At 40.4% G+C, this 24,260-nt stretch overlaps 1 protein-coding gene across 3 annotated transcripts in view; it reads right to left on the reverse strand.

Annotated features, from left to right (window-relative positions):
• rftn2 (raftlin family member 2) overlaps positions 1 to 24,260 on the reverse strand; it is a 336,974-nt gene that overhangs the window by 13,544 nt on the left and 299,170 nt on the right. For all 3 annotated transcript variants that reach the window (XM_039755878.1, XM_039755880.1, XM_039755879.1), the window contains exons 12-15: positions 11,651 to 11,884; positions 9,012 to 9,127; positions 7,812 to 7,915; positions 2,867 to 2,954 (exon numbers count right to left, since the gene is read on the reverse strand). In XM_039755878.1, coding sequence (XP_039611812.1) covers positions 2,867 to 2,954; positions 7,812 to 7,915; positions 9,012 to 9,127; positions 11,651 to 11,884 — 542 coding nt within the window. The remainder of the gene's footprint in view (positions 1 to 2,866; positions 2,955 to 7,811; positions 7,916 to 9,011; positions 9,128 to 11,650; positions 11,885 to 24,260) is intronic.

Below are 24,260 nucleotides of genomic sequence, written 5' to 3' on the forward strand. Positions count from 1 at the left end.
AGAACTAACTCGATGTGTATTAACTTTTGGGCCAAATCCATCACCTGGAAGTGGTACTTTACCTGAACACATACTCAATTTTTGTTTTTAATTCATGCAGCTGCAGAGTCTGATTTATTCAACTTTATGTTTATAATAATTGTTCAATATATTATTAATTTGATTTGATTTGTTGTTAATGGTTCTTTAATGTACATAATATAAAAATATAATCATTTTCTTGTGGTTTACTCCTCAAATATCCATCCCCATATCTGAGTACACAAGAAAGTCGAGGGGAGACCACTCCCTGCTCTTGAAAATAAAATGGCACTGATCGAAAGACTGACTGGGTCATCATACAAGATCAGCGTATTGTTGCTGACCAATCACTTTTGCTTTAAAAACATCCTTTAACAATGAAGCGATACAAACAAAGGTAGGTAAGTGAAGAGAGTCTGCCAAGTGATGAAAAACTAAACATACTAATGGGTTTTTGCATTTATTAATTTATCTTTTTTAGTTCATATTCACAACTCAATACACCTGATATTGCCCTTAACCTTAACACTACATGCTTGTTTTTCTTTGTTTCCCTCAATACAGCCAAGTGGGGTCGGCACACTGATTCAAGTCTAAGAGCCCTGTTCTTCCTAAGCCCTTGTGATGTTCATGAGAAAGTATTTTGAAAATTTTACAATTGTGTAAAATTGTTCATATTCTGTATCTAGTTTTGATTATGCTTGTTTTTATCAGACAAAAACAAAACCAGATAGTAAACCATGTAGTGTAGAAAGCTTCTACTAACAAACTGTCTGATTGTGACACAAAACTAAACTCCGTAGGAGCTCCATGCCATAATTACTAAAACTGAAACTGATAGGTATAAAAATAAAATAGAAATGTCTTTGTGAAATAAAAACTAAAAATATACGATGAAGGAAAACTAAAACTAAACTGAATTTCCAAGTAAGGTCAGAAAAAATATAGAAATAAAAACTAATATAAAAAGGCAAAACTATTATAACCTTGGCTGGAATCACAATTAATTTTACTGAATCAGCCCGCAATCAAGGAGTTATCTTTGACTCTAATATGTCATTTAAAGCGCATATTATAAAGTTATCCAAATCATGTTTCTTCCATCTTAAAAATGTCTGGAAATTAAGACGCTTTCTAAATAAGTGGGATTCTGAGAAATTAATTCATGCATTTATTTCTAGTAGGATTGATTACTGCAATTTGGTGTTCACTGGATGTCCAAACTTTTCTTTATATAATTTCCAGTTAATCCAAAATGCTGCTGCAAGAATTATTACAAGAACAAGAAAATATGAACACATAACTCCAGTTCTTAAATCCTTACACTGGCTCCCAGTTAAGTTTAGGGCAGATTTCAAAATCCTTTAACCTATAAAGCCATAAATGGCCAAGGTCCGGTTTACTTGTCTGAATTTATCATGCCTTACAAACCAGAGTGCACATTAAGATCTCAAGATGCCGGTCTGTTTATGATTCCAAGGATTAATAAAATAACAGTGGGAGGTTGTACTTTTAGTTACAGGGCCCCTAAATTGTTTAATGGTCTGCCTGCTACTATAAGAAGTGCTCCTTTAGTCTCAGCTTTCAAATCCTGGTGAAGTCTCACAACTCCTGACTTGAGCTGCAGATTAACTGTGCAGACTGCATCTCTGTTGTTAGTCATTAGCACTAAAACATAAGTAACATGATAGTTATAATTTGTTAATAAACCCACACCTATTCCATTTCTCTACTCAGTACTCAGGTGTGGCACTTGGTTCCACTGCCCACCTGCCTAAAGTAAAGTCATCTCGGATGGAGGATCGCAGGAATCGTCAGGTAGAGGGGTCCTTTCATCAGATTGGCTAGCCCAGCGCTGACTCAGTTGTGGAATGGCCAATAAGGGGAGGCAGCTTGATGGCCGAGGTCTCCAAGACTCTGAACAAATCCAAATCATAATATGTAATATTATCTACTGTTGAATTCTGCTCTCTACTTGTAATACTTCTATTGCATTATTATAGTGTATTGGGGTTTGCCTGTGTTGTTCTGTGTATTGTATTGACCCCCTTTTTTTGACACCCACTGCACGCCCAACCTACCTGGAAAGGGGTCTCTCTTTGAACTGCCTTTCCCAAGGTTTCTTCCATTTTTTCCCTACAATGTTTATTTTGGGAGTTTTTCCTTGTTTTCTTAGAGAGTCAAGGCTGGGGGGCTGTCAAAAGGCAGGGCCTGTTAAAGCCCATTGTGGCACTCCTTGTGTGATTTCGGGCTATACAAAAATAAATTGTATTGTATTGCTAGAAGCCCATCCTGTGGAGTTGTTCCTCTGCATGAGGGTGATGGAAAAAAAGCAGAACCTACAGAAAAGTGTTGGAACAAAACCTGTGGCAAAATTACCTAAAATATCCAGCCAAGACCACACTGTCAGGGGTTAAAAAACAAAAATGGCAGTGAGACTTCATTAACGGTTGAACTGAAAATGTATACTAAAAATCTTCACCAGTCACCACTCAGGCCAGAAGGTGCTCTAGTAACTTTGCAGAGACTAATAGATAAGGCTGGCAGAGACTTTCCCTTAAATACACAAGGCTATAGTTTGTGCCAGAGGTGGCCTTGCTAGCTATTGAATAAATGAATATGAATACTTAGAATCAGTCAATTGATTCATTTTTATTGTAAGAAGGTTGTTCTCATTTTTGCTGTTATAGAAGTAACACAACACAGTGACATATGAAAAAGTCCGGGAGGATAGATGCTTTCCTAGGGGCTCCATACAGCATGTCAGTAATCATCTGGTGCCGTTAAGCATGCTAAAACCGCTGATTGGGCCTGCACAGAGTTAGCACAAAGACATCCATCTTACCTCTTGCCTCAATGGCCTGGGCTCAGAAGAGCTGCCTCCCACTGGCCTCTGCAAAAACACCACCTGTTTGGTGCACAGGTTTCCATCACTGAAAAGGCAGCAGAATGAAACATATCAGAGTGGTCCAACTGGTTTCTGCACTACAAAGCATTCTGCAAGTGCTTATTTATTCATACATATACATATATATATATATATATATATATATACACACATATATATATATATATATATATATAAACTGCTCAAAAAAAATTAAAGGAACACTTTGAAAACACATCAGATCTCAATGGGAAAAAGAAATCCTCCTGGATATCTATACTGATATAGACTGGGTAATGTGTTAGGAACGAAAGGATGCCACATCGTTTGATGGAAATGAAAATGATCAACCTACAGAGCCCTGAATTCAAAGACGCCCCAAAAATCAGAGTGAAAAATTATGTGGCAGGCTAGTCCATTTTGCCAAAATTTAATTGCAGCAACTCAAAATTGTACGCAGCACTTTGTATGGCCCCTGTGTTCTTGTATACATGCCTGACAACATCGGTGCATGCTTCTAATGAGATGACAGATGGTGTTGTGGGGATCTCCTCCCAGATCTGGACCAGGGCATCACTGAGCTCCTGGACAGTCTGAGGTGCAACCTGGTGGCATTGGATGGACCAAAACATAATGTCCCAGAGGTGTTCTATTGGATTTAGGTCAGGAAAGTGTGGTGGCCAGTCAATGGTATCAATTCCTTCATCCTCCAGGAACTGCCTGCATACTCTCACCACATGAGGCCAGGAACTGTCGTGCACCAGGAGCCACTGTACCAGCATAGGGTCTGACAATGGGTCCAAGGATTTCATCCTGATACCTAATGGCAGCCAAGGTGCCTTTGTCAAGCCTGTAGCGGTCTGTGTGACCCTCCATGGATATGCCTCCCCAGACAATCATTAACCCACCACCAAACTGCTCATGCTGAATGATGTTACAGGCAGCATAATGTTCTCCATGGCTTCTCCAGACCCTTTCACTTCTGTCACATGCTCAGGGTGAACCTGCTCTCATCTGTAAAAGCACAGGGCACCAGTGGTGCATCTGCCAATTCTGGTATTCTATGGCGAATGCCAATCGAGCTGCATGCTGCTGGGCAGTGAGCTCAGGGCCCATTAGAGGACATGGGGCCCTTGGGTCACCCTCATGAAGTCTTTCTGGTTGTTTGGTCAGAGACATTCACACCAGTGGCCTGCTGGAGGTCATTTTGTAGGGCTCTGGCAGTGCTCATCCTGTTCCTCCTTGCCCAAAGGAGCAGATACTGGTCCTGCTGATGGGTTATGGACCTTCTATGGCCCTCTCCAGCTCTCCTAGAGTAACTGCTTGTCTCCTAGAATCTCCTCCATGCCCTTGAGACTGTGCAGGGAGACACAGCAAACCTTCTGGCAATGACACATATTGATGTGCCATCCTGGAGAAGTTGGACTACCTGTGCAACCTCTGTAGGGTCCAGGTATCGCCTCATGCTACCAGTAGTGACACTGACTGTAGCCAAATGCAAAACTAGTGAAGAAACAGTCAGAAAAGATGAGGAGGGAAAAATGTCAGTGGCCTCCACCTGTTAAACCATTCCTGTTTTGGGGTCATCTCATTGTTGCCCCTCTAGTGCATCTGTTGTTAATTTCATTAACACCACAGCAGCTGAAACTGATTAACAACCCCTCTGCTACTTAACTGACCAGATTAATATCCCATAAGTTTCATTGACTTTATGCTATACTCTGATTAAAAGTGTTCCTTTAATTCTTTTGAGCAGTATATATATATATATATATATATATATATATATATATATATATATATATATATATATATATATATACTCAGCAAAAAAGAAACGTCCCTTTTCAGGACTGTGTATTTCAACAATAATGTTTTAAAAATCCAAATAACTTTACAGATCTTCATTGTAAAGGGTTTAAACAATGTTTTCCATGCATGTTCAATTAACCCTAATCAATTAATTAACATGCACCTGTGGAATGGTCGTTAAGACCTTAACAGCTCTCAGAAAGTAGACATTTAAGGTCACAGTTCTAAAAACGCAGGACACTAAAGAGACTTGTCTACCGACTGTGAAAGATGCCCAGGGTCCCTGCTCATCTGCGTGAACGTGCATTAGGCATGCTGCAGGGAGGCATGAGGACTGCTGATGTGGCTAGGGCAATAAATTGCCATGTCCGCACTGTGAGACGCCTAAGACATCCTCGCAGTGGAAGACCACGTGTAACAACACCTGCACAGGATCGGTACATCCGAATATCACACCTGCGTGATAGGTACAGGATGGCCACAACAACTGCCCGAGTCACACCAGGAACACACAATCCCTCCATCAGTGCTCAGACTGTCCGCAATAGGCTGAGAGAGGCTGGACTGAGGGCTTGTAGGCCTGTTGTAAGGCAGGTCCTTACCAGACATCACCAGCAACAACGCCGCCTATGGGCACAAACCCACCTTCACTGGACCAGACAGGAGTGGCAAAAAGTGCTCTTCACTGATGAGTCACGGTTTTGTCTTACCAGGGGTAATGGACGGATTCGTGTTTATCGTCGAAGGAATTGAGCACGTCTGGGACCTGTTGGATCGCAGGGTGAGGACTAGGGCCATTCCTCCCAGAAATGTCCAGGAACTTACAGGTGCCTTGGTGGAAGAGTGGGGTAACATCTCACAGCAAGAACTGACAAATCTGGCCCAGTCCATGAGGAGGAGATGCACTGCAGTACTTCAAGCAGCTGGTGGCCACACCAGATACTGACTGGTACTTTTGATTTTGAGCCTCCCTTCATTCAGGGACACATTGTGAAACATTTTTAGTTTTATGGTGTTGACTCTTTTAGTGTTCATACAAATATTTACACATTAAGTTTACTGAAAGTAAAAACAGTTGAAAGTCAGAGGGCGTTTCTTTTTGCTGAGTATATATATATATATATATATATATATATATATATATATATATATATATATATATATATATACACACACACACATACACACATATACATTGTATATAAGCTTTGTGTAACTGTGAAGCAGCGTCTCAGGGGTCAGGGGTGTTGCAAGGTTTTTAAAAACAGTGCAACTCAGGAGCAAGTTGGCAGAAAGCTGTGCAACTGCAGGGTGTTTACTGGGGAAATTGGCCAATTGTTTGTTCACATGTGGGTGTGATCAGCACAGCCATTCTTCATTGACACTCTGTGTGTTGTAAAGGAAAACACTTACACTCACAAGGATAAAAGGGGTTTTAGTGGAGAATGGAGAGATGTAAGGAAAAGGAACACCAGAGACAAGAAAAAGTACAGAATTGGGTGATTGTGTCAGAGCAGAGGACTGAAGGCAAGATGTTTGGATGGCCCAATGAAGGAAAGAGAAGAATGTCGTTCCAGAGTGGGTCACTCTTGTTGAAGAATAGACAGAGTAGGAGTGACCTAATGCTCTAGTCAGGGGAGCAGGACAGTTCCAAGTGTCCCAGCAGTGACCAGCTGAGGTAGCTGGAACGAGAGCCGGAGAGGAAACTGTTTGTTAGTGTCTGAATTATTAATAAATTAAATATTTATTGGAGACGATTATCAGGAGACGATTGACTGCTTTCTTTCATCCTCCAGCTCATTTTGTTGTGTAAGTAAACCTGCAGTAACAAACACCTTTATAGGTGTGTTGGGAACTTCATTGATTGGGCAGAAACTATTTTTTCCAGGGAAAAAATCCTCTTGAAAGACCAAACAGCAAAATTTTGTGCCATGTGGTTTGTTTTTTGATTCTCTTCTTTTTGTGAGAACTCACACAAGCAAACAGAAAATGTTTCCCTACCACAAAAAACAGTAGGAGGAATATGTGATAAAATGATTATTTCCTTTTGCTGTCACAAACATAATTTGGAAAAAAAGGGGGGCATGTTGTCTTGTATCAAAACTTTCAAGTTTTTAGGCTTCTATTTTCCAGTGGAACCTCATGCCCCACTCCACTGTAAAGCTCCATTGAGGGCAAGGGATTTTTTTTATTTCAAGAAAATGCTTACCTTTACAGCACAATTTTATATAGGAAATGCATATACTGTATACCATGTTTGTGAAGAAATAACTTCTACTTGAAAAATATCAAACTTATCATTTATCTCTAGGATGTAATTCTCTCAGGAAACACTAGATGTCACTGTCAGCCAGCAGCCTTGCCTTTGTGTAGCGCAGAAAGCCCACTGGCGTGGCGATTGTGGGGCATCTTCTGCAAGGAAGACTAGAACAGGAATTAAAGGCCAAAGTAACACAATGATCCTAGAGTTTGGGAGGCAAGCTAGAGTGACAGTTTACTAGTAGAAATAAAGACAACAATGGACTAACAATATGTGAAAGAAGGAAAAGTGAGACTACAAGACTGCTGTTTTCTGCTTATTACTCACTCCTTAGTGACATTTGGGTCTCCCTTTGTTCATACCAAGCTTGTGTCAAATAATGAACCCAGTAACTCCATATGTTAGAACTTTCTTCAGAATTATTGAAGCCTGAGATGCCATGTGGATGCTTCACCATCATAAGTTATACAATCAAATTGGACTTGTTACGCCCATTTCATACATTACGTGTTAAATTTGTGTACAGTTTAATCTGCATTTATTGTGATGTCAATGATACTAATGTCAATCATGGCCTAAAATGCGATAAAGGTGAGAGGAAACACAGATGATAAACCTTCAGAGGCATTAGACTATCAAACCTCTGACAGAAGAAAAATGGATGAATGGTGTAGAGGTATATATCATCACCCCCAAAGGACTGAACCAAACTCTTACAAATGCTTTGAGGCTTTTGGTTGTGACTACAAAGAAGCCCCCCATGGCAGTATGAACAGCCTTGTATTTCTAAGAAGGCTGGGACACGATGGACCAATCACATTACACTTGTACCTGTCATGCCGGATGATGGGCGTGGGAAGCACAGATGTGAGCAACCAACCAAACTCTGCCAGGGTGTGTATCAATGGGCCGTAATCCGTCTTCACCTCGGAACCCTGCAAACACAACAGGCACCATCAGCTTTAATACTGGATAACAGATATATTCCTGCAACAAAAATCAATAAATATAAATTGACAAGCAGTATAAATAAATTGACAAAACATAACTATCTGAATACAAAAACAAAAGTTTAATAAGTAAAAACAGTATCTGGTTTGTATGTGACCACTACATGGCTTTAAATGACCTCGCTATAAATTCCAAACCTAACTATTTGATTTGTCTTACAACTGTGGCCCTTCAGTTTATTTTTCTCCCATGGCCCATTGTAGAAGTTTTTTGTTTTCCGCTCCTGTGTGTCAGCAGGTCAAACAATCACATTCAGGAATCAAGAACTCTGTTTACATCCTTAATCAATGGAAACCGCTTTGGACCATTTTATTTGCTTTTGTATCTTTTCATTATCTTTAAAAACATTACTCTGTTTCTACTCAATGGGGTGCAATGTACATATATGCAAGATGTAGATATATATTGTATATATTTACATTTATATATATTAGTCAGATCTGGTTGTTCTATTGTCCACCTTAATGTATAAATATTGTAATTAGAAAACCTTTTTCTGATAAGAGTGAAGGTTTGTTTTGCATTTTAGTGGATACATTTTGTTTAACAATACCTGAATTATTTTGTATTTAGCTTACTTACATTTATTTGAAATTATCATAGTATTAATTAATGATAAGTTTACTCCCACAGTCCAAAGACATGCAGGTTAGGTGCATTGACGATCTTAAATTGTCCCTAGTGTGTGCTTGGTGTGTGTGTGTGTGTGTGTGTCCTGTGGTGGGCTGGCACCCTGTCTGGGATTTGTTCCTGCCTTGTGCCCTGTGCTGGCTGGGATTGGCTCCAGCAGACCCCCGTGACCCTGTGTTAGGACAATAGGTTGGATAATGACTGACTGACTGACTGACTGACTAATTAATGATAATAATCCAAGTAAATGTGGAATATCTGTTTTTATTGATTAATCTGTAGAAAGTACCTTGAGTTGTAAATATATATATGATAAGGAGCTATATAAATAAAGCTATTATTAGTTATTATTTAAATGTTTTTTTTTCTTTTCTGTTTGGACTTACTTACCTCAATGACAGTCCACTGCTCCACTACAATGGTGTCATTGCCCTGAGTTGGCTCATTACAGCCTCGGCCTTCTTCATACACAAACAGACCCTCTAGAGAGCGAGGTACCGGCTCCCCTGGGAAAAATGACACAAAATAAAAACATATCACATTTTCATCCATATTATCATTTAAACAAGTAATGCTGGACTGTAAAAGTGGAAGATCAATGGACATTATGTGAAAAGACGAATTCTCCTTGGAGATTAACAAAGTATATCAAATGAAAACAAAGGTAAAAGTCCAAGTCTTTCTAAATGTGATCAAGTTGCACAAGCATGAGAGACCTTACACTTAAAGCAAACTGTCCATCTTGCTGAGGAAGGGAGTTTAAATGGCATTTTGGTCAGGTGTGTTGGCAAGATGAATGCAGTACAACACCGACATATCTTGGAGAATAAACTGCTCCTCTCTATCAGAAAGCTTAAACTGGAAATTTGTCTCAAAAGGACAATGACCCAAAGCACAGAGCAACAATGGCATTGCTTAAAAATATGAAAATGAAAAACATTTGTGGCGAGACCTAAAAATGGCTTTGACTGCCACTTACCTGCTAGCAACACACAACTTAAGCAATTTTGCAAGGAGGAATAGTTAGCCTGATACAATAAGACAGTGTAATATTTGATAAAAAAATTTATGGAGATGCTGTTATATTAAGCTACTGCAAGTACATGTAAGATCTTACAGAAACCTCATGTCATTACTGCTTCATTGGAGCAGAACATGATGTTGGTCCTGCTTTAACAAAGGAGATAAAATCTCTTGACAGCAAAGCAAGCTTGTAGCCCCTCATCCACAGTCTTCAGCCCTCCATTGCTGATTCACACACTTTGAATCAAAAATGAATTTACATATGGCCACTGGGGGGAAAAAACTTTAACTTTATTTTGTTTGTTTGAGTGTTTATTGACCTTAAACACCTGCCAGAAGACAGTAGGCCAAACAAGACAAGTCCAGCAAGTGAAGAATCTTTCATGGTATTAGTAGCTCCGTTGAGACAATGAGAATTGCTTCCGATTGAGTCTGGCAGTACTACAGAGAGACCGATTGCCTGAACTGAATGCAATGTTATTTTCTCTGAGGAGTATCTGGACTTCATGTGTCATCCAAGACTTCTATTTAGCAAATGCCTAAATAGGTTTATCAACCATGACATTGTCAGAGCAGTACCTGATAAAAAGGAGCCAGGTTTCTATAATAATCATTATGCAAAAATCTGAAACAAAATTGTCTGCAGTGATGGGTAAATGTTGTCTGTCTGCTTTGTGTACAATGTGGAAAATGCCAGATTATATGGTTGCTTCTTTAGATAGGAATATATAGGATAGCAAATAGGCTGGACAAGTAATCAGTAACGATGCTTTCCCAGCCTGATGACAACCCTTGTGAGACCATGATTTTCTCACTATATCCTCCAGAGTATGCAGAAAGTTACTTGTAACAGAACTATTAAAATTAATTTTGAGATCAAGCAGGTCTTTACATCTATAATAAGGATTTGTTAGACTAAACCTGGCAAGAAACAAACATATAGCTAGACAAAACAAGCACTGTCTCAGAAAGTCTTGGTGCTTCTCACCACTCACATTAATTAAATCTAAGACATATGAGAGACAGACAGACAGATACACACAAACACAGACAGATTACCTCTTCTTAACATCCTATCAGGCTGGACACTGAATAAATGCCAAAGTATTTGTTGCTTCAGAGCTGTTTAAGATTATAGTCGCCAGGGATCAAGTGCTCTGCCCTTTCTAAATAACTAGAAGGCCAACTGATTATCAGCTAAGACTCCTGTCAACATTTATAACAGACATAATTAAACAATTTAAGGACGTAGGATAAGTAGAAACCACCACCATATTAGAATTATCTGTCATATTAATTTACTCTTCTTACAGAGAGCCTGAACAGCCCTGGCAACCACCATGCAATCTGACCACAGCTGCCCACTTCTGTCACTCAATTTAGTTTGCATTATGCAAAATGCTTTCTGTGTTTAATGCTGTCCCTGGAGTCCTTTGAAATATAATGGCAGTCTTGATACTATTCAAGATGTCTTGATTTTCAAACATGTACCAAGAGCTGAAGAAACTGCCACTACAGAATGTTAACTGTTAGAAGCAGCAGCTCTCACTAAGTGCAAAGCATATCAAGAATGATGTCAACCTCATTCAGTAGTTTAAAATATGGAGGATCCACAAAATCTGCAGCTGACTGATGAAAATCCAAGCACAGACAAAAAGACACAGAGTACCAAATGGTCAATTTATTTCCCCCTCACTGTTTTAATGTACATATCACCATCTGAAATATATTTCTTTGAACTAATTAGCATTCCTAAACATAACATTTCAGGTTTTTATATGGACAAGCAATAAGCACAAATGAACTCACTCAATGCCCTCAGACCCACTTAACATAAGCTTGTATTGCGCAGGCTGGAGCATGACAGACCAAAAATGAATAGTCTGTCTAAACTGAAAGACTGGATGGATTTCTTTTTGAAAACTAAAGGTACACATAAGAAAACTTTTAGCGTCTACTGACAATGATGGGCGAAAAACAATCCCAAAACAAAGCTGCTCACTCACCCTTCCTGGTTTCCCAGTACACAAATGAGTCAATTAAGGACCAGCCTTTCTTGTAGTATGATGTAGTGAGCTCCAGCCAATCTGCTTCCAATCCACTGATCATCTGCCCCTTCCTTGTGACCTTCATAGAGAGTGCCCCTTGATGGTAGGTCCAACGAGGGTGGTCTTCATCAGGAGCTGTCCAGGCAGGGTAGCCAGTGTCCCAAATGTGGAAAAGAGCAAAGAGTCTTGTATCTGCAAACAAAATATTTATTATATCTAGCTGTTTAAGGAACCATGACATGTAGTGTCAGATTTCATCTTAATAAAATTTAACATTCTAAGTCCAGCCTCCAGCTTGTTTGCTGTAATGTAATTTATGAAGAAAATACAACATATTAAAAAATATCTGTGTGGCTCCCTTGAATGACAGGTTCAGCTGACAATGAGTCCTCCCCATTTTAATTACACTTCTTCCTTCTAGGGGAAGCTTATTGTATAACAAACAGCACACCTGACAAAAGATTTCTTTATATAAATTTATTAAGTAAAAAAACAACACTTCGGCTGCAGCATAAAATCATCTGTCCCATGTGATTTTCTGCACAACTGTTTATTTTTCCAGAGTAAATGCATTCATATACAGTGGGTACGGAAAGTATTCAGACCCCCTTCAATTTTTCACTCTTTGTTATAGCATTTTTTCACTTAAGAAACATAGCTAAAGTTAGACCTCTTATATCATTGAAAGATGCGGAGAAATTAATTCACGCTTTTGTTTTCAGTAGATTATTACTGTAACGCACTCCTCTCAGGACTACCCAAAAAAGACATAAATCATTTGCAACGAGTGCAGAATGCAGCTGCTAGAATCCTAACTAGGAAAAGAAAATCCGAACACATTTCTCCAGTTTTGATGTCACTACACTGGTTACCTGTGTCATTCAGGATTGACTTTAAAATACTGCTTATGGTTTATAAAGCCTTAAATAATCTCGCTCCATCTTATATATCGGAATGCCTGACACGTTATGTTCCAAATCGTAACCTTAGATCTTCAAATGAGTGTCTCCTTAGAATTCCAAAAGCTAAACTTAAAAGAAGTGGTGAGGCGGCCTTCTGCTGTTATGCACCCAAAATCTGGAATAGCCTGCCAATAGGAATTCGCCAGGCAAATACAGTAGAGCACTTTAAAACACTGCTGAAAACACATTACTTTAACATGGCCTTTTTATAACTTCACTTTAACTTAATCCTGATACTCTGTATGTTCAATTCTTCATAATAATTATTCACAGTGGCTCCAAAATCCACACTGACCCCTACTCTCTCTTCTGTTTCTTTTTCCGGTTTCTTTGTGGTGGCGGCCTGCGCCACCACCACCTACTCAAAGCATCATGATGCACCAACATTGATGGACTGAAAGCCAGAAGTCTATGTGACCATCATCATCAGGTCCTTCCATGAAAACCCTAAATACAAAGAGGACTATTTGATTTATGTTAGGTAGATTGCCCAGAGGGGACTGGGCGGTCTCTTGGTCTGGAACCCCTACAGATTTTATTTTTTTCTCCAGCCTTTGGAGTTTTTTTTTGTTTTTTCTGTCCACCCTGGCCATCGGACCTTACTCTTATTCTATGTTAATTAGTGTTGACTTAAGTTTATCTTTTATTGTGTCTTCTATTTTTCTATTCATTTTGTAAAGCACTTTGAGCTACATTTTTTTGTATGAATATGTGCTATATAAATAAATGTTGATTGATTGATTGATTGAGTATTTAGTAGAAGCACCCTTTTGAGCTAATACAGCCATGAGTCTTCTTGGGAAAGATGCAACAAGTTTTTCACACCTGGATTTGGGGATCCTCTGCCATTCCTCCTTGCACATCCTCTCCAGTTCTGTCAGGTTGGATGGTAAATGTTGGTGGACAGCCATTTTTAGGTCTCTCCAGAGATGCTCAATTAGGTTTAAGTCAGGGCTCTGGCTGAGCCATTCAAGAACAGTCACAGAGTTGTTGTGAAGCCACTCCTTCGTTATTTTAGCTGTGTGCTTAGGGTCATTGTCTTGTTGGAAGGTAAACCTTCGGCCCAGTCTGAGGTCCTTAGCACTCTGGAGAAGGTTTTTGTCCAGGATATCCCTGTACCTGGTCGCATTCATCTTTCCTTCGATTGCAACCAGTCGTCCTGTCCCTGCAGCTAAAAAACACCCCCACAGCATGATGCTGCCACTGCCATGCTTCACTGTGGGGACTGTATTGGACAAGTGATGAACAGTGCCTGGTTTGGTCTTGTGGACAGATGAGACCAAGGTGGAGCTTTTTGGTACAGCTCATCATTCTACTGTTTACAGAAAATGGAATGAGGCCTATGAAGAAAAGAACACAGTACCTACAGTCATGTTTTGCTGCCTCTGGCACTGGATGCCTTGACTGTGTGCAAGGCATCATAAAATCTGAAAACTACCAAAAGATATTGGGGCGCAATGCAGGGCCCAGTGTCAGAAAGCTGGGTCTGCGTCAGAGGTCATGGGTGTTCCAGCAGGACAATGAACCCAAACATACCTCTAAAAGCACTCAGAAATGGCTGAAGACAAAGCGCTGGAGAGTTCTGAAGTGGCCAGCAATGAGTCCGGATCTAAATCCGATTGAACACTTATGGAGAGACCTCAAAATTGCTGTTAGGAGAAGGCGCCCTTCAGATGTGAGAGACCTTGAGCAGTTTGCAAAAGAAGAGTGGTCAGAAATTCCAGTTGAGAAGTGTAACAAGCTTGTTGATGGTTATAGGAAGCGCTTGATTTCAGTTATTTTTTCCAAAGGCGTGCAACCTAATATTAAGTTGAGGGTGTCAATAATTTTGTCCAGCCCGGTTTTTGAGTTTTGTGTGAAATTATCCCAGATTTGGCTTTTTTTCTGTTTTTTTGTGTTGTTTCAATGCACATAAAGGAAATAAAACATGCGTATACCAAAACATTTGTAATTGCAACAATTTTCTGGGAGAATTCCAGGGGTGCAGATAATTTCGACTATGACTGTATGTATATATATATATATATATATATATATATATATATATATACTGCTCAAAAGAATTAAAGGAACACTTTTAATCAGAGTATAGCATAAAGTCAATGAAACTTATGGGATATTAATCTGGTCAGTTAAGTAGCAGAGGGGTTGTTAATCAGTTTCAGCTGCTGTGGTGTTAATGAAATTAACAACAGGTGCACTAGAGGGGCAACAATGAGATGACCCCAAAACAGGAATGGTTTAACAGGTGGAGGCCACTGACGTTTTCTCCTCCTCATCTTTTCTGACTGTTTCTTCACTAGTTTTGCATTTGGCTACAGTCAGTGTCACTACTGGTAGCATGAGGCGATACCTGGACCCTACAGAGGTTGCACAGGTAGTCCAACTTCTCCAGGATGGCACATCAATACGTGTCATTGCCAGAAGGTTTGCTGTGTCTCCCTGCACAGTCTCAAGGGCATGGAGGAGATTCTAGGAGACAAGCAGTTACTCTAGGAGAGCTGGAGAGGGCCATAGAAGGTCCATAACCCATCAGCAGGACCAGTATCTGCTCCTTTGGGCAAGGAGGAACAGGATGAGCACTGCCAGAGCCCTACAAAATGACCTCCAGCAGGCCACTGGTGTGAATGTCTCTGACCAAACAACCAGAAAGACTTCATGAGGGTGACCCAAGGGCCCCATGTCCTCTAATGGGCCCTGAGCTCACTGCCCAGCAGCATGCAGCTCGATTGGCATTCACCATAGAATACCAGAATTGGCAGATGCACCACTGGTGCCCTGTGCTTTTTACAGATGAGAGCAGGTTCACCCTGAGCACGTGACAGAAGTGAAAGGGTCTGGAGAAGCCATGGAGAACATTATGCTGCCTGTAACATCATTCAGCATGAGCAGTTTGGTGGTGGGTTAATGATTGTCTGGGGAGGCATATCCATGGAGGGTCACACAGACCGCTACAGGCTTGACAAAGGCACCTTGGCTGCCATTAGGTATCAGGATGAAATCCTTGGACCCATTGTCAGACCCTATGCTGGTACAGTGGCTCCTGGTGCACGACAATTCCTGGCCTCATGTGGTGAGAGTATGCAGGCAGTTCCTGGAGGATGAAGGAATTGATACCATTGACTGGCCACCACACTTTCCTGACCTAAATCCAATAGAACACCTCTGGGACATTATGTTTTGGTCCATCCAATGCCACCAGGTTGCACCTCAGACTGTCCAGGAGCTCAGTGATGCCCTGGTCCAGATCTGGGAGGAGATCCCCACAACACCATCTGTCATCTCATTAGAAGCATGCACCGATGTTGTCAGGCATGTATACAAGAACACAGGGGCCATACAAAGTGCTGCGTACAATTTTGAGTTGCTGCAATTAAATTTTGGCAAAATGGACTAGCCTGCCACATAATTGATTTTTGGGGCGTCTTTGAATTCAGGGCTCTGTAGGTTGATCATTTTCATTTCCATCAAACGATGTGGCATCCTTTCGTTCCTAACACATTACCCAGTCTATATCAGTATAGATATCCAGGAGGATTTCTTTTTCCCATTGAGATCTGATGTGTTTTCAAAGTGTTCCTTTAATTTTTGAGCAGTATATATATATATATATATATATATATATATATATATACACACACACACACACACACACATATCAGCTTAAGGACCTGACGCGCACTGCGACAAGTCATGCCAGGGGACAACGGCCTCAGAAAAAACAAAGCACCTCCACTGTGACTTTACCTGGACGCCTAAGGAAACCAGCCACTTCCGAGTCCCTTTCTACCCTCTGGTCCCTTCCTGATGACGTCATTTTCCCATCCACCACGATTTTTCCCAGCATCTCATCGCTTCACTTCCGGTCCCCCCCTATAAATTGTCCGTTTGACAACCATCATGTGTCTGTTGTATTTTGGAAAAAAGAATACTGACCTTTTTGCTTTACAGTATACGGGGCCAAAAACCCCAAACCTTTAGACTGTTAGTCATTTCTTACAGTGGCGTAGTCGGCAGGATAGAAGCCCGAAGAATGTCAGAAGGGCAAGATCTAAATACGTTGTTAACCACCCTGGCGAACGAGCTCCAGGCTGTCAAGCTGGATTAGGCAGCCACGAGGGTGGAGCTGGCGGAGACCAAGAGATGGTTGCCAGCGGCAGAAGCGGTAAACTGGAGCCTGCACAACCTCCACCACCTCCTATCATCATGCTCTCCGAGTTGGAGGATATCGAGTTGTTTATGTCGGTTTTCGAGAGGACTGCCTCTTGGAACCATTAGTCGAGGGTGGAATGGGCGCCCATACTGGCACCGTACTTGAAGGACAGGAGGAAGCCACCAATTATGACCGCCTGAAGGCCAAGATCTTTAAGCGCTACGGCATAGCTTCGGGCCAGCAGATGAGGGAATGGCGGCACTGGAAATTTGATCCCGACCGCCCGGCTAGAGCTCAGGCGTTTGAGTTCTGGGGCAACCTCGGGTGCTGGCTAAGGCCAGATGTCAACCAGGCTCGCCAGGTGCTCGAACAGGTAGCCTGTGAGGGGTTAGTCAACACCATGCCGGACTATCTCGCCCAGCAGGTCCGAAGACACCCTTACAAAGACATGAACAGTCTTCTGGAGGTCTTAGAGCACCAGCTGGTGGTAACCCAACTCGGGGGGTCGGAGAGGTCGGCTCGTGGGGCCCGACAGGGACGTGTCACTACCCTTGAGCCCACCCGTCGTGCTGCGGAAGCTCTGGCAAAACCGAAAGACAGGGTGCCCGCCTTGCCATACTGTTTCAAGTGCGGCGAGGTGGGGCACATTCTTACCACCTGTCCCCTCAACAACAAACCAATGGACTGCTCCTGGGCCAAGGGAGAGAGGTACTGTGCTCTGTTGAATCCCCTGGCGGTCTCCAATACAGGAGTGATGTTGGTAAATGGGCACTTGGTTGTGGCATTGTTTGACTCTGGGAGTAACATTACCATTGTTGCTCGCTATTATGTTCTACCGCAACAGTGGGTAGCTCAAAGAACGAGCATGACTGGCGTACATGGGGAGGCCAGGTATACAGGTCCGCAAAGTGCTACATAATCTGGAAGGGGAATCTGAAACAACTGCTTGTCGATGTGTTGTCTGAGCCCCCCTTTCCGGTTATATTGGGACAAGACTGGTCAGAAAGTAAACATGGTAGAGCACGGATCACTCCTGAACCTAGCTTGGGTATGATTGTGGATGGTCAAGAGGCTCTCCCAGCTGCTCCGACGCCATGCTCCTCAGCAACTGTATATGACATGGACGGTCAGGGGGAGCCCTGTTTGCGACTGAACTCGACCCGGAAGTGCAACTGGATGAGGATCCAAGTTGGATGGTTGCTACCCCGGACCTTCCACCAGATCCACTCACCGGCACAGACTATGAGTTTTGCTCTATGCCAGCATCTTTTAAAAGAGAACAGTGGAATGAGGATTCCCTGAACTTTGCCCAGAATGCCATCGTATCGTTGTCAGATTCCCCACCACCAGGACCCTACTTTGTCTTGGAGAATGATCTGCTGTATTGGGTTGCGGAACACGAAGGCAAGGCGCAGAAGTTGTTGTTAGTCCTGCGGACTTACCGGCAAGAGGTCTGCGAACTAGCTCATGCCCACCACTTAGGCGCCCACCTCGGGGCCAAGAAAACAGACAAGTTACGTGATACTTAAAACCTTCAGCATATATATATATATATATATATATATATATATATATATATATATATATATATATATATATCCTTTCATGATATGCTAATTTTTGAGATAGGAATTTTGGGTTTTCATGAGCTGTATGCCAAAATCATCAATATTAAAACAATAAAAGGCTTGAACTACTTCAGTTGTGTGTAATGAATCTAAAATATATGAAAGTCTAATGTTTATCAGTACATTACAGAAAATAATGAACTTTATCACAATATGGTAATTTTTTTAGAAGGACCTGTATATATATATATATATACATGCACACACACACATAGGTCCATAAATATTTGGACAGACAACTTTTTTCTAATTTTGGTTTTTTACATTAGCATAATGAATTTTAAATGAAACAACTCAGATGCAGTTGAAGTGCAGACTTTCAGCTTTAATTCAGTGGGTTGAACAAAAAGATTGCATAAAAATGTGAGGCAACTAAAGCATTCTTTTAACACAATCCCTTCATTTCAGGGGCTCAAAAGTAATTGGACAAATTAAATAACTGGAAATAAAATGTTCATTTCTAATACTTGGTTGAAAACCCTTTGCTGGCAATGACAGCCTGAAGTCTTGAACTCATGGACATCACCAGATGCTGGGTTTCCTCCTTTTTAATGCTCTGCCAGGCCTTTACTGCAGCGGCTTTCAGTTGCTGTTTGTTTGTGGGCCTTTCTGTCCAAGTTTAGTCTTCAACAAGTGAAATGCATGCTCAATTGGGTTAAGATCAGGTGACTGACTTGGCCATTCAAGAATTTTCCACTTCTTTGCTTTAATAAACTCCTGGGTTGCTTTGGCTGTATGTTTTGGGTCATTGTCCATCTGTATCATGAAACACCACCCAATCAATTTGACTGCATTTAGCTGGATTTGAGCAGACAGTATGTCTCTGAACACCTCAGAATTCATTCGGCTGCTTCTGTCCTGTGTCACATCATCAATAAACACTAGTGTCCCAGTGCCACTGGCAGCCATGCACACCCAAGCCATCACACTGCCTCCACCGTGTTTTACAGATGATGTGGTATGCTTTGGATAATGAGCTGTTCCACGCCTTCTCCATACTTTTTTCTTGCCATCATTCTGGTAGAGGTTGATCTTGGTTTCATCTGTCCAAAGAATGTTTTTCCAGAACTGTGCTGGCTTTTTTAGATGTTCTTTAGCAAAGTCCAATCTAGCCTTTCTATTCTTGAGGCTTATGAGTGGCTTGCACCTTGCAGTGCACCCTCTGTATTTACTTTCATGCAGTCTTCTCTTTATGGTAGACTTGGATATCGATCGCCTACCCCTGGAGAGTGTTGTTCACTTGGTTGGCTGTTGTGAAGGGTTTCTCTTCACCATGGAAATGATTCTGTGATCATCCACCACTGTTGTCTTCCATGGACGTCCAGGTCTTTTTGCGTTGCTGAGTTCACCAGTGCTTGCTTTCTTTCTCAGGATGTACCAAACTGTAGATTTTGCCACTCGTAATATTGTAGCAATTTCTCAGATGGGTTTTTTCTGTTTTCGCAGTTTAAGGATGGCTTCTTTCACCTGCATGGAGAGCTCCTTTGACCGCATGTTGTCTGTTCACAGCAAAATCTTCCACATGCAAGCACCACACCTCAAATCAACTCCAGGCCTTTTATCTGCTTAATTGATAATGACATAACAACGGACTTGAACACACCTGCCCATGAAATAGCCTTTGAGTCAATTGTCCAATTACTTTTGAGCTCCTGAAGGGATTGTTATAAAAAAATACTTTAGTTGCCATTTTTATGCAATCTTTTTGTTCAACTCACTGAATTAAAGCTGAAAGTCTGCACTTCAACTGCATCTGAGTTGTTTCATTTAAAATTCATTGTGGTAATGTACAGAACCAAAATTAGAAAAAGTTGTCTCTGTCCAAATATTTATGGACCTAACTGTATATATATATATATATATATATATATATATATATATATATATATATATATATATATATATATACACACACACACACACATATAACTAGGGGACTTTGCCCCCTGCTCGCTTTGCTTGCCAACCACCCGTCCTGTGCTTTGCGCCAGCCACCACATGTCTGCAGCTCACGTATGTGGATTTCACTTTCACCAAACAACAAATCTTTCAATTCTCGCAGATATGCCTCTACCTGATGACAACACGAATTAGACGATCTACCAGTCTCTGACTTAATAAATCTCTTTTCGCTGTTCTGTTATTTTACCGAGTAATAATTTCTGTTTATTTGCGCTAATGCGATCTTTACTATCATTTTTTTGAGACGTTCAAATTTTAGTACTTTTATTATCTCTAACCTACTCTGCATGTGTATCATGCCAACATTCTTGAACCTCTTTACAACGTTCTACTTTGTCATCTACTCTTTGTCATTCATTTCTGACCCCGGGCGTGGTTAAATCTGTTGGCGCAAAGTCTCGTCTTGTGGGACATGAAAGTATCTCTCTGAAAAAGTCACGTTTCGTCCCAAACTAAACAGTCTCGTGTTGTTCCAGGAATGTTTTACATAATATACACACACATACATATAAATACAACTCCCCACCATTGACACATGCCAATTAATAAGGAGACAGAGAGGTTAGGAGCACGCACTGATACAGCGCATTGCCGCACCCACCACATGAAAAATCAACTCAGGATCCCCAGATCAGGACCCAAGTGCAGCCATGCAATGGGTGACACCTCAGCACCACACTAGTTCAGATGTAATGTCTGCTTAATTATTTTGTTAATGTTTATTATGTACACAATAGTACAGGACCAAGAAATTTCTAGATAGTTAATTTTACACTAATTGATCATTTGCAAATAATTTTTTTTATTGTGCATGTTGATTCTACTTATGTTTTATAAAAGGTTCATGGGTTGGAAAATTCTGCTTGGCTTTTTTATTTTTGTCTGTTTATTTAGCAATTACCCAGATTAGCTACACATTCCATAGTGCTTGGTATAAAAACAAAATTCCCAGTGATGCAAGGGGCACTGAATGACTTGTTAAATAAAACACTATTTATATGCATCCCTCAGAGAGCCTTGCTTCAAGCCATCAACTAAGTACAACTTGTGTTAGTGAATTACATTTAGTATCAATTCATCCATCTCTAATGTACATAAACAGATTGAATGCTTTCTTCCTCTTCTACCTATTTATATGTGCAGTGTAAAATAGCACAAAAACATCCCATTTTTGCCAAGACTAGTTTGCCTTTTTTATTAAATGTACTGAAAATAGTGTTAAGTTTCAAAAGGTAATTGCCCTTGGTGCTTTCCCATGGCACAGCATGCGATTCCCAGGCAACTAGTCAAAAACCACATAGTTGGGAGTCTAGTAAAACCATCAGCAGTCCAATGCGCCATGGAAATGTACACAGTAATGCTAACTGGCTTTTTTAAAATATATATATTTTTATATTTAAATATTTTTTTTATAATTTTTAATTTAATTTAATTTAATTTTTTTTTAATTTTTTAATTTAATTTAATTTTTTTTATATATTTTATATTTAAAGATGTTGGTAAATCAATGTTGTTATGTCTAATTTTTATACACTAGATAGAAACATTCTGTAAAATATGAAGAAGGTGGAAAGCACAGACTATAAAATAAGGGGAAAGGAGGATAGAAATGTTAGGAATATTGAAGCTAACTTACCACTCTGCAATATCTCCTTAATATGGGCATGTCATTGGTCCTTCTGCTATCTTGCCTATTATTTAAAAGGACTGCTGAAGGCTGGCCCAAGGTGTGACTTTTTTTTTTTTTAAAAAAACCACACACCAACAAGGCCTCGCAAAGTATCATGGGCTGATGTGAAAATTTGTCTAAGCTTGCTGCAAGTCAAATTTATAGAAAAATATTAGATGAACAAGGTCAAGGCCACCGAACACAGCATATTTACTACAAAAAACACTTTGACAAATTCCACCGATCAAGACCAGTTTTTACGATTAATTTTTCTTCCATATTGTAGTTTCTTCTTGCAGTGTCTAAAGCTGTTCTGAAAATGATGATGAAGTAAACAAGTTTACCAAAACTAAAAATATTGTGACAGTATTAGACTGGACTTAAGAGAGAGAAATGGTGCTCACGTTGGGGCAAGACTGACCGCGCTCGGATATTATAATGCACTCTTTGCAAAAATCCATCGGCCATAGCATGTAGTTTCTGGGCAAGCTTGATCCTAGCATGGACTGGCTAAAAGATGACAGAGGAAGCCTCATGGGCACAAAACAGCACAGGTGATGGACATGGAACAGGATAATGCGGTAAGGATGAGCGAGACAGGTGTGGAGACTCACTGTGCTCCCTTACTTACCACCTGACAGCTGTGCACGTACCGCACCAGTTGAGAACAGCAGCACTACTCAACACCAATATATGACTACCTTCAAAGAACTGTTGTATAACATTTTCAGCTATGTTTACTTAGACAATCTTAAAATTGACAGGAGTGCCAAGGTCTCCAATTTGAAAAATACTGAATTTAAGGATGCATCAGTACATTGACTGGACTGTAGTCTTTTAAAATCATGTAAGGTCTACTAAATACTACTTTTTGCAAATATAAAATAAAAACCCTAAAAAAAAGTTACAGTATAGGCAACAAGAGTTGCAATTCTATCAATGCATTTGTTACAATACATTTCATTTTTCTTGGCTACAGGATACTATATTTTGGACAGAACTCTTTCACAAAAAAAGGTATTTCTTAGTAAAACAAAAAAATATAAAAGTTCAGTGAAACCAGTAAGAGAAATGAAAACAGGTAAAATTGACATTGACATACTTTTTCATGCAGAGGTACAGTTGTACTTAAAAGTTTGTGAACCCTTTGAAATGTTCTATATTTCTGCATAAAGATGACCTAAAACATCATCAGATTTTCACTCAAGTCCTAAAAGTAGATAAAGAGAAACCAGTTAAACAAATAAGACAAAAATATTATACTTGGTCATTTATTTATTGAGGAAAATGACTGAATATTACATATTTGTGAGTAGCAAAAGTATGTGAACCTCTAGAATTAGCTGTTAGTTTGAAGGTGAAATTCGAGTCAGGTGTTTTCAATCAATCAGATGACAAGCAGGTGTGAGTTGGCACCCCGTGTTATTTAAAGAACAGAAATCTATCAAAGTCTGCTCTTCACAACACGTTTGTGGAAGTGTATCATGGCACGAACAAAGGAGATTTCTGAGGACCTCAGAAAAAGAGTTGTTGATGCTCATCAGGCTGGAAAAAGTTACAAAACCTTCTCTAAAGAGTTTGGACTCCACCAATCCACAGTTAGACAGATTGTGTACAAATGGAGGAAATTCAAGACCATTGTTACCCTCCTCAGGAGTGGTCGACCAACAAAGATCACTCCAAGAGCAAGGCGTGCAATAGTTGGCGAAGTCACAAAGGACCCCAGGGTAACTTCTAAGCAACTGAAGGCCTCTCTCACATTGGCTGATGTTAATGTTCATGAGTCCACCATCAGGAGAACACTGAACAATAATGGTGTGCATGGCAGGGTTGCAAGGAGAAAGCCATTGCTCTCTAAAAAAAACATTGCTGCTTGTCTGAAGTTTGCTAAAGATCACGTAGACAAACCAGAAGGCTATTGGAAGAATGTTTTGTGGACGGATGAGACCAAAATAGAACTTTTTGGTTTAAATGAAAAGCGTTATGTTTGGAGAAAGGAAAACACTGCATTACAGCATAAGAACCTCATCCCATCTGTGAAACAAGGGGGTGGTAGTATCATGGTTTGGGCCTGTTTTGCTGCATCTGGGCCAGGACGGCTTGCCTTCATTGATGGAACAATAAATTCTGAATTATATCAGAGAATTCTAAAGGAAAATGACAGGACATCTGTCCATGAACTGAATCTCAAGAG

The sequence above is a fragment of the Polypterus senegalus genome, chromosome 6 (genome assembly GCF_016835505.1).
Source record: "Polypterus senegalus isolate Bchr_013 chromosome 6, ASM1683550v1, whole genome shotgun sequence".
Lineage (NCBI taxonomy): Eukaryota > Metazoa > Chordata > Cladistia > Polypteriformes > Polypteridae > Polypterus > Polypterus senegalus.